At 42.3% G+C, this 13,732-nt stretch overlaps 1 protein-coding gene across 5 annotated transcripts in view; it reads right to left on the bottom strand.

Annotated features, from left to right (window-relative positions):
* Positions 1 to 13,732, bottom strand: part of kmt2cb (lysine (K)-specific methyltransferase 2Cb) — a 73,820-nt gene that overhangs the window by 22,868 nt on the left and 37,220 nt on the right. For all 5 annotated transcript variants that reach the window (XM_061838641.1, XM_061838642.1, XM_061838643.1 and 2 more), the window contains 20 exons: positions 11,757 to 11,873; positions 11,491 to 11,595; positions 11,126 to 11,230; positions 10,317 to 10,498; positions 10,063 to 10,227; positions 9,884 to 9,990; positions 8,537 to 8,608; positions 8,236 to 8,448; positions 7,128 to 7,250; positions 6,752 to 6,877; positions 6,107 to 6,243; positions 5,077 to 5,269; positions 2,769 to 2,861; positions 2,493 to 2,540; positions 1,335 to 1,475; positions 1,177 to 1,209; positions 908 to 1,054; positions 676 to 817; positions 354 to 589; positions 165 to 238 (listed from right to left, as the gene is read on the bottom strand). In XM_061838641.1, coding sequence (XP_061694625.1) covers positions 165 to 238; positions 354 to 589; positions 676 to 817; positions 908 to 1,054; positions 1,177 to 1,209; positions 1,335 to 1,475; positions 2,493 to 2,540; positions 2,769 to 2,861; positions 5,077 to 5,269; positions 6,107 to 6,243; positions 6,752 to 6,877; positions 7,128 to 7,250; positions 8,236 to 8,448; positions 8,537 to 8,608; positions 9,884 to 9,990; positions 10,063 to 10,227; positions 10,317 to 10,498; positions 11,126 to 11,230; positions 11,491 to 11,595; positions 11,757 to 11,873 — 2,559 coding nt within the window. The remainder of the gene's footprint in view (positions 1 to 164; positions 239 to 353; positions 590 to 675; positions 818 to 907; positions 1,055 to 1,176; positions 1,210 to 1,334; positions 1,476 to 2,492; positions 2,541 to 2,768; positions 2,862 to 5,076; positions 5,270 to 6,106; positions 6,244 to 6,751; positions 6,878 to 7,127; positions 7,251 to 8,235; positions 8,449 to 8,536; positions 8,609 to 9,883; positions 9,991 to 10,062; positions 10,228 to 10,316; positions 10,499 to 11,125; positions 11,231 to 11,490; positions 11,596 to 11,756; positions 11,874 to 13,732) is intronic.

Genomic DNA, 13,732 nt, shown 5'->3' with positions numbered 1-13,732 from the left:
AGCACGGTGACCAATATTAATCAGAATGGCCAGATTTCACATTGAACTGGCAAGAGGCCGACACAGTACAGAAGTGTGTTAATGAGAAACTAAAAGTGACATAGGCCTTACACTTTGCTCATGATGTGTTCAGAGACTGGCTATTTCAAATCTAACGGTCTTACCACATATGGGGCCCTGTCTTGTGAACTAGCTTTCCTCCACAGTTTTGCAATTTGCTTTACTCTGGTGGACCAGTCTGATGAGAAGGAAAAATACAACAAAGCTCCATAGTTATCATTTGTACTTCAGAGACCGTGTTAAAAAAAAAAAAATAAATAAATAAATAAAAATCTTTAGTGCCATGTACCAACCTGGGAATTCCTCTTTGAGGTTAGGGAAATTGATGTTAGTGTAAAGGACAGGTGCTACAGTGGCAAGCTCCCCGAGTGTCTCCTCCTTCTCCCACTTGAGTGTACTCCTTTGGGCATTGGACATGGCTTCGGTTTCCCCCTCAGGCAATGATCCTGGGGCTGTGGCGCTGGGGCCATGGACAGTGGGGGGCCATGGACCAACTGCTTCTCTAGGCATTTGACAGAACTTTCTATCCCTGTAAAGGAAAAACAAATATAATTGTGTGACAAAAGACCAAAATTGCATGCAACCATCATGCAACACAAGCATCGGTATATTCACCTGGGATTGTCACTGAAAGGCATACGATTGAGCGGGGAGAAATTTTCTGGGATTAACGGCCCTGCTCCTGAATTTGAGGGAAAACGGTGGCCTGGAGCCATCATTCCATTGATCACTGGTATCCTTGGAAACATTGGATTGTCTGCAATTAAATCAAAAGGATGCAATGACTTATTACCACATCACATTAATACATTCAGTAATAGACACGTGAATGTAGCAAATAATGTACTTGTGTTGGCATGAGGAATACAAGATCCAGGTGTGGTCGGGAGGGGCCCAGGACCCTGGCGATGAGGCACCTGTGGTGGAGGTGGTTGGCTTGTGCTGGGGCTGAGGACTGCAGTGAAGAGATCCTCCACATCCTTGCCCTCCAGCTCTGTGACAGTACAAAACAGATCTCAGCTCTCTGGGCATACTGCGTCTTGGTTTGTGTGCGTGTTTCACCAAAATTGGATCAATAGTGACAGACAACCAAAAAAATTGGGTAAAATTGCAAACCTGGAATTTTGTACAGTTTGCTGAGGATTGATTCTGGAAAAAGAAAATAGAACATTTAGGGATATTTTAAATCTATGAGCATAAAGAGCTTTTCTTTTTTTTTTTTTTTTTTTATATTGCCTTTTCCCTGAAAAGATGGCCTGGTCCCTCGCACTTACCATCAGTGACCATCTTGTCTAACTCTGGACTAAGAATCCCATCCAGGGGTTCCTCTGGAAGGCTTCGTGGCGTCCTGCGACCAGCCTGAGAGTGGGGCACCACTGGGGAATTATTTGTGAGTGGCCCCACGTCCAGACCAGCTGTGGAAACACGGACATACAAAAACAACTTTAAAACTCCCCACAAAAACACCTGGCTCATTATGTCATTGTACCAGAAATGAAGAACAGAAAAACAAATTTGCCTTGTTAGTTTTGTTGGAAAAGCAACAGCATTAGAAGAAGCCCACACCATCTACTGACATCACGAAATTACTCTCAACTAAAATTCTGCAACCTAGACCACAATTCAAAAAGAAATGCATACAAATAACTGTTTCTAACTACATTTTCAAACATGCATTTTAGTGGCAACTGTTAGGCAAACAAACATTTACAATGTGCAAATGTGGGAAGGGTGATGCAGTGTGGCTCAACTTTTAAGCATCCTTTTCATGAATTTATTGGATACTGCCCACAGGAGATGGATATTTAGCAGTGTCCTACAGTTGTGCTGGTGACTAACATTAGATGAGGTCTTACAAAAATAAAACCCAACGTTGTTTTTCAGAACCATCTTGTTGGATTTGTTGACTTATTTATGTGTTACATTTAACAAGCTCATTCCCAAGACTCCCCTGCTATTTCACAGTTTCACTTGCACAAACACACACACACATGAACACTGTATACCCCCTTCTGCCCCCCCCCCCCTTTTTTTTTTTGATCTTTCCATTGTTGTACTTCCTTTAGAAAATTCTGTCCGGACCGTAACACTTCTCCCCTGTTTACATATTTTGTACATGGTTGTGCATTTGTGTATTAGCACTGTACATTTTTACTTTTTTGTACATTTGTTATTTGTATCCTAATTTTTTTTTTTTACTGAGGCTGTTGGAACAGATCAACACAGTAAATAAGAAACCGTTTTTAATGTTCTAACATTCAATGAAATCTCGATTTTAACTGCTATGACAAAAGGTTAAACACATCTGGCTGACACAACTATGTTAGAAGCATCCAAGAGTGTGAAGCACTTTCCATGCAAAGTCAGATTGTAAGTGTAAAAAAGGAAGGCTGCATTAAAGCAAGGGGATTAGTACACCAGTGAACCCTTACCAAAAGAAGGAGATGAACCATCAACCTGGAAGGAGCAAAAATCAAGACCTAAAAGAACCAAAAACCAGATGAGTGGGAAAACAATGACCAAAATATGATTTGGACAATGCAAACAGAAGATAAAAGATGAACAAAATATTTTATTTTTAAAATGGTGAAAAAAAAAAACATGACTTTTTCTGCTGCCTGAGGTTTCTTCACATAGGGAAGAAAATCAACTCAAGAGCAGATAAGAGATTGTTGCAACCCCAACCGCCTATAGAATTAATGACGCACCAGAGTCACTGCTTGTCTTTCCGAGCATTCCCAAGATGTCTGCATCAGTATTCAAAACATCAGATAGATCAACTAATGGCTCCTCGGACGTCTCTGTAAATGGGGGGGGGGGGGGGGGGTAAAGGAAGGAAAAAAAAAAAAAAAAAAAAAAAAGGAAAAAATGTGAAATTATAACTGATAATGAATGGCGATGACTTGAAACTTGAGAACAAAAACACAACCTTAACAAAAAGACAACTGTGAGCAGTCTGATATCTATAAACATCATTTTTTTTAGTAATAGTCATAAATTAGAATGTTCAGGAGGCAGAGCTTGAATTCCATTAAATCGTAGTTACCGGCTTGGTGTAAATGGACTCTTTTGCACTGAAAATAAACAAAGCAAAGGAAAAAACTTGGTTCTAAGGATTGATTTACACTCCAGGCTCAAGTGCCCAATTCTTATTTAATGCCTACATCTGTCTATATTGACTTCCTCTTTCAAGTGACTCATAACCCAATGCAACCACTTCCATTCAGAGAAGATGATACAACATGCTGACAACCAAATTGCAAGTGACTAACTCCACAGATGTCAACACTGGGCAATGACGACACAGTGCAGGGTAGAAAGTATACAATATTCCAAGTACAGTATTAAAGATGACATAGTGTGGCCTGGGCTGACACTTACCCCCATTAATTGAAATGAGGGTGACCTCCATATTACTCAACAGGGCACCAATGGCAAGTATTGTTTTTTCCTGTGTTTTTTAAAATGTTTGTTTGTAATGATGAATTTCTAAAACAGTGGTAGCTCTACTTATGAATGTCTAGTACTGAAAAATTCAGGTTACGAAACCCGTCCCCGGACAAATATTGTCTCTAGTTATGAAGGAAAATTCAGGATATGAAAGGTAAAAATAGGCCTTGGATTCGCAGCCCCCAAATTCCGTAAACTTCCTGGTTTGTGTGTCGCGACAGAGATGCTCTTCCATTAGCTATCGCCGTAGCGTCTTCCTGGCATCCCATTGGCTAGGGGGGACGTCAATCCTTAATTATGATGCACATCCTGTATCTTAGTTTGTGAGGTGCGATAGAGCAGGTTTCCTATTGGCTATCGCCGTAGCATCTTCCTGCCATTCCATTGGCTAGGAAGGGACGTCAGTCTTTACCCATGATGCATATCCTGTAACTTTGTGTGGCGCAATAGAGCTGCTCTCCCGTTGGCTATCACCGTATCATCTTCCTGCCATCCCACTAGCGAGAAGGGATGCCAATCTTTACCCATGATGCTTTTCATTTCCCTTGAACACTCGACTGCCACCGAATCATGCTAGCATACATTGGAAAAATACAACTTTTTTTGTTGTTTGTTTTTCTTCACCATGGGCCCCATAAAACTTTAATGGAATTAGGTTGTGTGCGTGTGTACATTTATATGTATGTTTTCCTCTTAGCTGTTAAAAATTTTCATTCCTCCTCCATCCCCCACGATGCCTTTTGCTTGTCACTCACCCTTCACTTCGCATAGTCGCCCAACACCAAAGATAAATGAACATAATTTATGTTGTTCTTGATAATATGTACTTTGAATGCTTATTTTTGGCATGGTGGTTTGAGAGGCTTGGAATGGATTAAGCTGTTTACATGTAAAATGTGCTTCTACTTACGAAAAATTCATGTTATCTAATGAATTCCGGAATGGATTCATTTCAAAAGTAGAGGTACCACTGTATAGCATATCTTATGGTCTCTGATATTCTTGCAGTGCACATTTACAAGAGCTCTCTTTAATGATGGTGTTTGGGCAGTGTGTATAAGTAAACAATCTGCATGATGACATGTGGCATTCATCAAAGGGCATTCATTACCAATATCTGATATGTATCAGATTTGTAATCCATTTTTAATCAACATTTGCCTTTGACATGTTTCTGATGTAACGATATCAAATTACAATTGTCCGACATGAGAGAGGAAAAAAGATCTGTGTCACGAGCATCCACGCTGTGTAACAGACGAATCTCTGCTAATGAGTATAGAAATTAGGGAGGGGGGGGGGGCAAATCAAACTGCATGACTGAACAATGACTGAAATGAATTTGTAGCAATTGCAATCTGTAGAGTGGACCTGCAGTGATAGGAATAACATTCTCTGTACGTAAATGTAACAAAAAACAATGTAGGTGGAGTGAATAACCATATAACAGCCCATTATTAATTTTTGGGAAGTTCATGAAGATTTAATCTATTAATAACAACGTTCGAATTGGTGGTAAAATGGTACTGGATTAACTGAATGATTAAATTGAAATGTAGTACATACGTTCTGCAAGTGGTCTGGAAGGGAGGGAAGTTGCGGGGGCGCTAAGCAGAGGATCTGCCGAAGAGTTCAGGAAGCCGGTGGTAAGGCGCCTCCTTTCGAGTTGGTTTTGCCCTTCTTCCATTAGGCCCGACTCCACTCCTTGCTGCCTGCTCTGTTTACTTTTGTCCAGAAGGTCCTTTCCGAAGAACGCTTCCTGAGCACAAAAAGGCAAAGCACTGTTCAAGAACTCTTCAAGAACCATCTCCGACATCATTATCAGAAAGGCACCTTCCCAGTGGGGATCACATTCAAATATGCATTCAAGGACTATGAAGACATAAGCCCTGAAACCAAGAGTAATCATGGAGCTGACTTTACTTTTGTCAGCATCTATGAACTCCAGAACCCCTTCTTCCCACACAGTCTCCGCAATCGTCGAAGACAAGTGACAGTAGCGGGCCAAGCTGCACACGGACATTAAAAGCCCAACGTGTTACCGGTTTAATAATGAATGAAATACTTTGCAGAGTTGGGACCTTTCAGTTTGACAGAGCACCACCCGCTTCCGTTGTGGCGGGATAAAGAGCACCGCTCACAGCTTGCCTGTGGCTTCGTGTACATCGCATTTCTGTGTTTCAGCCAACACAAAGTGACGGTGAGATATTGTCTTGAGAAAAGGAATCTTGAAGTCACATCCATTTAAGCTTTTTTTTTTTCTTCCTTTTCTGACTTAACACAGATGGGCGCTATTTAAAGGGCATGATATGAGTTCTTTATGCCTTTAAAAAAAAAAACAAAAAAATAAAAATAAAACACACACAGAGGCACCGGGTGCTCCAAATTTCACCAAAAGGCTTTCCTTTTGAATTACCCAGCTTCCCCAGGGGTGAGACACAAATGCAACTTCAGATACAATTTGTCCAAATGATTCATGCAACAAAAATGTTGCATCCCAAATCAAATAGAGATATAACCATAAACAGTCACCAGAAAAACAAAATGGATTAGTGTGACTAATTCATTTGACATTCATCGTTGCAAGGTAACAGACCTGCAGGTAGGTGGGAAAAGCCTCCTCCAGTTTAGTTTTCTTTTTTCGGTAGCGTTTTTTAATTTTTTCCGCAACCTCTGCTCCCGGAGGAGTCTCCTCCACAGGTGTCTCAGGAAGTGCCTCTGTCCACCCCCCAACTAAAAACAAAAGAAGACACAGCAATATTTTTCCATTAACAAATCATCCAAAAGTACAAGGGGTCCTCAGTTTACGCCGATAGTGAACATTACGTTTTTTTTTTCCGTTTTTTATGTTTTCTACGTTAGGCAGCAAAGAAAAAAAAAAGGTAGCTCAGTTATTACCATACTTATTTTTTTAATCATCATCTATACATCTATGGCCTAGAAGTGTTTTTCATAAAAATATTTACTAGTTAATTAGTCATTATGACTTTACTGTACTAACATACTCGAGTAAGTTACGATATACAAGACGCTCAGTTCCCACTATACTTAATTTATCATTTCTATATTTTCTTTTTCCAACATATTGTAATTATGTCTAATCTTAGATTACATGATAGACTAGAGCATGATCCCACTTTGGTACAATTTCAGATTACGCCACCGGCAAAGTTAAACCAAGGACCCCTGGTAAAGCATTTACTGTATGTAATTGTCTACAGAAATGCAGAACTGCACACACCCTCATCTTTTCCAGTGTGACACTCCGTCACCGAGCCAGAAGAATCCTTTCTACACAGGGATCGTTTAGCCTTGCCCGGACCCTGGCCCGGTCGGCTTCTCTGGCGCACCATGAATCCACCAATTCCTTGAGGAGATTCATTAGCATATTTAATGCACAGACAATGTACTTTCATCACAATCATGACATGGTTTTTAATGTTGCTGAACTTTGTGTGGCCTGTACAAGCCTCAGTGTTTGGTGTGAAGTTTAACAAATACTAGCTAGAAGCCTGGGTTCATCAGGGAGCACAGTACTTGGTACGGCCATAGCGCCAGGCTTGTATTGTCACATTTCACGCTTCAGAGGAGCTGTCTCCTTCACTCAGGTGCCCTACCCGGCCGGTACGGTTTCCTCTTCCTCTTCTTGCCGCTGTCGACCCCCTTGGAGTCGTCTTCCACGGGCTCACGCTCTGGGCTGGAGTCCGACTTCCCCTCACAATCCAAGAGCTCCGTCTCCGCTAAATGAAGATAATGCTGATGAAAAGAGACAGCCCTGCGGCAGAGAACGCCATGACCATACCCCAACTCTCTCAACACAGCACCGTGGTCAATTCCATCTGAACCCCACTGAGCGGAAGGACATTAGCCCGATTGAAATCAAGTTCATTTCATTTGCTGCTTACTTCAGCGGTGGCTGTTTCCTATTATAATCTTTTAGGTACTTTTACTTACTGCTCAAGGGTGTTATGTGAAGAGCCCTAAATTCCTTGCAATTGTATGATTAGACACATTCTTCAACTGTTGCACTATTTGCTAAAGCAGTTCTTTATAAAGTGATGATCCTCGCCCGATGCTTTGATTGTGAAAAACAGCCTTTCCGGGATGCTCCTTTTATACCGAATAATGATACTCACGTTTCCAATCAGGTATATGCAAAAAGTATGTCCGCATCTAGCAAATCAAACAAACAAAAAAAAACATCCGCCTAGCTTGGGTGAATGGGGAAGGAGACCATTTCAAAGAACCCGGAACCTCAGAACTGTGAGGCCAACGCTTTTCCACCGTGTCGCGCTGAAATAAACTTTTACACAATATTCACATCTACTGACATCCATCCATCCATTTTCTGAGCTGCTTATCCTCACGAGGGTCATGGGAGTGCTCGAGCCTATCCCAGCTATTATCAGGCAGAAGGCAGGGTACACCCTGAAATGGTTGCCAGCCAATCGAAGGGCACATAGAGACAGAAAACAATTTAGAGTCTCCAATTAGTGCATGTTTTGGAGATGTGAGAGCCCGGAGAAAACCCACGCAGGCACTGGGAGAGAACATGCAAACTGCACACTGGCAGGGCCAGGATTTGAACACCAGTCCTCAGAACTGTGAGGCCAAAGCTCTAAACAGTTGCCCCTCAGTGCCATTCAATCTATTGACAATGGAACTGTACATACAGCAATCTGATTGTAGATGATGTTAGAAGACACGTTGATGTGATTCCATTACCTCTAGCATCCTCCATGTCCTCATCCCGGGAGTGTTCTGAGAGGGGGTCTAAGGGTGCCTGAAGGACCGCCACACTGTTTTGATTGATTATCTTCAGTTTGAGTTTGGGCTTGGGCTTCCTGCGCCGTGACGCTGTGGCGGACAAGCTTTGGAGCTGACAAAGCCCCGATTCTGTCAAGCAAACACCATCCTGGGTGTAGGTCCTTGATAGATCTGGAAAGATTGGATAATCATATCAATATGTCAGAGAGGCACCAACTTGTCCGACCCATGTTAGATATACTGTACGTATTAAACGTACCCATTTCTCTTGCTTTGGTGACAATCTGTGTCATGACAGCAGGCTCAATCGTGTCTCTGGGTTTGGTTAACACTGCAGGACACACACATACAAAAAAAGAGCAAATCAAATCATATAAAGTGCAAAGAAGAAAAAAGAAAATAAATAAATGTGCAAACTTTTATCCTCAATGGCCACATGCTTTTTAAAATTGATAGAGGGGCCAGGACATTGGTCAAAAAGATAAAAATGTTCATACAATAAAACCAATTAAAACCATCCATCCATCCATCCATTTTCTGAGACGCTTATCCTCATGAGGGTCGCGGGAGTGCTGGAGCCTATCTCAGCTGTGATCGGGCAGGAGGCAGGGTACACCCTCAACTTGTTGCCAGCCAATCGCAGGGCACATGGAGACAGACAGCAGTCACACTCACAATCGCACCAACGGGGTAGTTTAGAGTCTCCAATTAACGCATGTTTTTGTGGATGTGGGAGGAAACCGGAGTGCCCGGAGAACACCCACGCAGGCATGGGGAGAACACGCAACCTCCACACAGGCGTGGAGGCCGGGATTTGAACCCCGGTTGTCAGAACTGTGAACTCTACAGCTGCTCGACCGTGCCGCACAAGTTTTAATTAAATCAATTTGAAAATATTTACACACCCATACCCTCGGTAGGGTGCTCGAGGGTGCATGAGAGCTCACCCAATCAGTCCAGTTGTGCGTGTATGTTGGAGGGGGGGGTATTCAGAAGTATGAGGTACTGAACCCCCGATACGGCCTGTTCATAACTTTTATGGATGGAATTTCTAGGCACAGCCAAGGTGTACAGGGGGTCCGATTTGGTGGCCTCAGTATTGCATCTCTGCTTCTTGCAGATGATGTGGTTCTGTTGGCTTCATTCAGCCGTGATCTCCAACTCGCACTGGTGCGGCTCGCAGCCGAGTGCTAAGTGACTGGGATGAAACTCAGCTCCAATCATCCTCAGTTGGTGGCATGCCCTCTTCAGGTCAGATCCTGAACCAAGTGTCGCGGGGTGTTGTTTACAAGTGAAGGAAGAATGGAATGAGAGTGACTGGCAGATCCATGCAGCGTCTACAGTGATGCGGACTTTGTATCAGTCCACTGTGATGAAGAAGGAGTTAAGCCGAAAGGTGAAGCTCTCAATTTACCGGTCGATCTCGGGTCGTACCCTCACCTATGATCACAAGCTACGGGTTGTGACTCAAAGAACAAGATCTACTTACTGTGTCTGGCCATTCTTTAGAGATAGGGTGAAAAGCTTGATCATCCAGGAGCGGAACAAAACCGTTTGGGCCATTTTCAAATACCCGATTTTGAAGAAAACAACCATCACCGCCTACCTTTAACCGTCTTGAAATTTCGGCACATTGTGCAATCAAAGCAGTTCTCTGCAGCCTTCTCGACATCTTCCTCTGAATGGAGACCCTGACAAGAAGCATGAAACCACCTGTGGCCGCAACAATAGGTTTAGACTCGAATCCAAACGGGGTCCATTTTATCGTATTGACAAGCCGCACACCTGTCACATTGTCGGCACTGGAGAATGATGGTGCCTTCGCTGTATACGACGAGGCAGATGGGGCATGTTGAAAGGCTAGCGCAGGGAGCACACTGGGTGTAATTATTCTGCCAGTCACACCGTAGACCTGGCGTCGTGGCGCCACACTGTGTACAGGACACACACCTGCAGGGGACAAGGAAAACAGAGGTCAATGTTCCCAAGTACATTTCAAAGAGGACGACGCAGCACAAAAGTTCCACTTCATCACTTGCCATTTGCACTTCCAGCTGTCTTTGGGTACGTTCTGCAATGGGGGGTCCAGGCAGTACGTGTGATAGCTGATGTCACAGTCATCGCACAAAAGCAAGCGGCCGGGGTCAGTGGCCTGGCCGCAGGCCTCGCACACTGTGCACTCCAGACAACGCCAGCCTTTGCTGAGCACCACCTTGGTGATCTGAGAATGGAAATAACTACATATGCTTTATCTGAACACATGGAACATGCATTCTTAACATTTTACACTGACAAGCCAAAATAAAATGAAATCATGTGACTAAATTGTCTTTTGGGTTTTTTTTTTGTTGTGTAATTACTTGTTGGTGGGGGTGGGGCGGGGGGTGAATATGTTTCCCACAAGCACAAAACCCTTGACCGACCCTGAACTATCTTGGCCCCAACCCTAACCCTCACCCGAACCGTAAGAAACGTCTTCAGCTTCCTACATTACGGCTGGCATGGAAGTCTGGCTGATTGCATCCCTCCCACCCCCATAAAATTTAACTATGAGAAATGAGTAATATTGGATTGGATTTTTGATTAATAATTGGAATGAAAACATATAATACATGGATTCATTTCAAGCAAAGTACACACATAACTGGCCCAAATTTAGAGCATTTTCCCTGCCTTGCAATCAAAATCAGCAAAGGCCAGATTATGGGATGTCACAAAGGTTATCCCGAGTGATTTAAGAATGACTTTTTGCCCCCGACTTGCATGTGTGTACCTCTCTTAACACAATGGCAGATCATATTTACAGAAAAATATAGAGTGCGTGGAGATTGATGTAAGATTAGCATACCTTTATGCCGACACAAAACGGATGGTAGCATTGGCCACACTGAGCACAAACCAAAAGACGGCCCTCAGCACCAAGGCCGAAACTTCCACATACCACACACATGTCCTGAAAGAAAAAAACACTTTATGTGAAGTCCATTTAGTTGAAGCAACTCATGGCAACGTTTTCCTCTCCATATTTCGCCAGTTAGTTCAATAAATTCAATACATTTTAAACAGCATTCCTAATCTAATGTGAGAGTATTTACTCTTCCTAGTAAGTATTATTGCAAAGCAAAATTATTTGTATCGCGCATTTCATAATGTGCTTTACATGATTAAAAGCATTCAAATACAAAAATAACAACATTAATAACAAGCAAACACCTGCTTCAGTGTGAAACTGTCATTGCTGGAAAAAATGACCACTGTGTTGTGCATGGCGTTCTCCTCCTCCTCCTTGATGGGGTAGGGTGTTTCTATTGTGCTGATCTATAAGGCACAAAACATGAGGAAATATTCAACTGTTCCCCTCAGCACTCTATAACGTGCACACATTTGTAATTATGATCGATTGATTGCCTTAATTTTTTTTTTTTTAATCCGTCTAATATACAGTGTATGTGTGCACACATAGACATAAAGAGACACACCCCAGGGATGATGCTGGGACAGACGCCACTCTTGCCCCTCGCCCTGCCGCGTCCAGCTCGACCCGACAAACCAGCCCCTCTTGGCCTCCTTCTTCCCGGGAAAGCTGAGCCTCGACCCTGTGAAGACAAGGTAACATGAAGAAAACGTGCGCGATCATAAGTGACATATTGCTATTCGGGTACTTCACTCTTGATCATCCTATTCATTATATTGCTTGACCTGTTCGCAGTCATTCCAAGAACGTGAACCCATCACAATTGACTTTCCAACAACATCATAGACTGGCTGCCAGTCAACTATCTACCGTGCAAGTATTAATATTTGATCCCATGCCAGACCCTCAATGTAAGCGATGACAGATTAAATTGCCAATTTACTGGGAACACAGCGCAAAAGAAGCTTTTGATCCTGAGCATGCGAACCCATATTGATTAGCATAGCAAGACGCAGGCAGAAATATGCATAGAATGCTGCAAAGTTTGAGCTTCAAATGAACTGTTCACACTAAGAAGAGGAAGACAAACATTAGTGAACCGAGTGTCTGTGGAGCTACAGAATGAGGGGAAAATGTGCTCGACAGAGTTTTCTGCATGTCATACAATTTAATGGGGCTCAACTACTGTTCTATGAATGAAAGTTCTGTTATACTGCACTGTATATCTGGCAGAACAAATCTTAAATTGGGTGCACACAGGAACAAAATTGGGAAGGATCTGAACACCCCCACCGCCTCTTTCAATCAAATTCGGCAGCGATGGCTTATCTGATGTTTGCGAAAGAACATCCTGAGTAAATATAACCCGTGGTACAAAGTATGTTAGGTGTGAATTTTCCGACCCAATATGCTCAGGGCTGATAAAAAAAAAAAAAAAAAAAAAAATTATTAAATTCATCTACCGCCCCAATAAAAGTGAAATGAAACAAAAGCCGAATAGGAAATGACCTGGTGCGCGTGCTGTTGCCGGACACAGACGAGCAGCCGGTTGTATTCAAAGTTTGTATATCATGTCTCATAAGTCTTTGACCACAATAAAAATGACAAGAAAATCAATGCCATTACCATATTAGTTAACCTCGTTTTTATTTCTTCTACTAGGACACTTTCTTTTAGGTATTTTCAGTAAGTCTTAATGGCATGGCATTTTTTTTCTTGGTAGGTTCTCACCTTTTAAAAATCTGTTAAGAAGCTAAAAACTGACAGCCTAAATTGTGACTGTCATACCTTACAAGGTAAGCCTGAAAAAGGCTTCACCCAAAACTTCGCTCTACTCCCAACACTTTGTTCCCACCTCACTGCAACTTTGCCAGACGTACAATGCAATATTTCAGCCAAACGAATGACCACCAGGTATCACACCGAGCCAAAAGGATGAAAAAAAGAACACGACATAAGTAATTAGCAAGACAGATATTTGGCTTTGCCAATATGCTTCACTTTCTCTATGAAAAGTATTTGACCATCAATTCACCAAGGAGCTGCAGTCTCACTAGATTGTTAGGAACTAGTGTACATAATAATATACTGTAGATAATAGTAATATTCGGGAACACTCAGGGAATGTGAGTCGCCACGGAGAGCTAGGGACCATCTGCAAACCCCATTTCCAATGAAGTTGGAATGATGTGTAAAATTAAATAAAACAGAATTGCTATTTGCAAATCCCTTTCAACCTGTATTCATTTGAATCCACAAGAAAGACAAGATATTTCGTGTCTAAATGGATAATTTTTGGCAAATCAGTCATTTGGAATTTGATGCCTGCAACATGTTGAAAAAAAAATCTCTGACAGGGACCGATTGAGTACTGTGTTAAATCACCTTTCCTTTTAACAACACCTAATGAGCATTTGGGAACTGAAGACACTGATTGTTGAAGTGTTGTGTGTGTGGAATTATTTCCATTTTTTGCTTGCTGTACAAATTTACTTGCTCACCGGTCTGGGGTCTCCATTGTTACATTCTACACTTTATAAT

This window comes from Syngnathoides biaculeatus, chromosome 13, assembly GCF_019802595.1.
Source record: "Syngnathoides biaculeatus isolate LvHL_M chromosome 13, ASM1980259v1, whole genome shotgun sequence".
Classification (NCBI taxonomy): Eukaryota; Metazoa; Chordata; class Actinopteri; order Syngnathiformes; family Syngnathidae; genus Syngnathoides; species Syngnathoides biaculeatus.
Note: the sequence above shows the minus strand (reverse complement) of the source record. Positions and strands in the feature narration are given on the sequence as shown.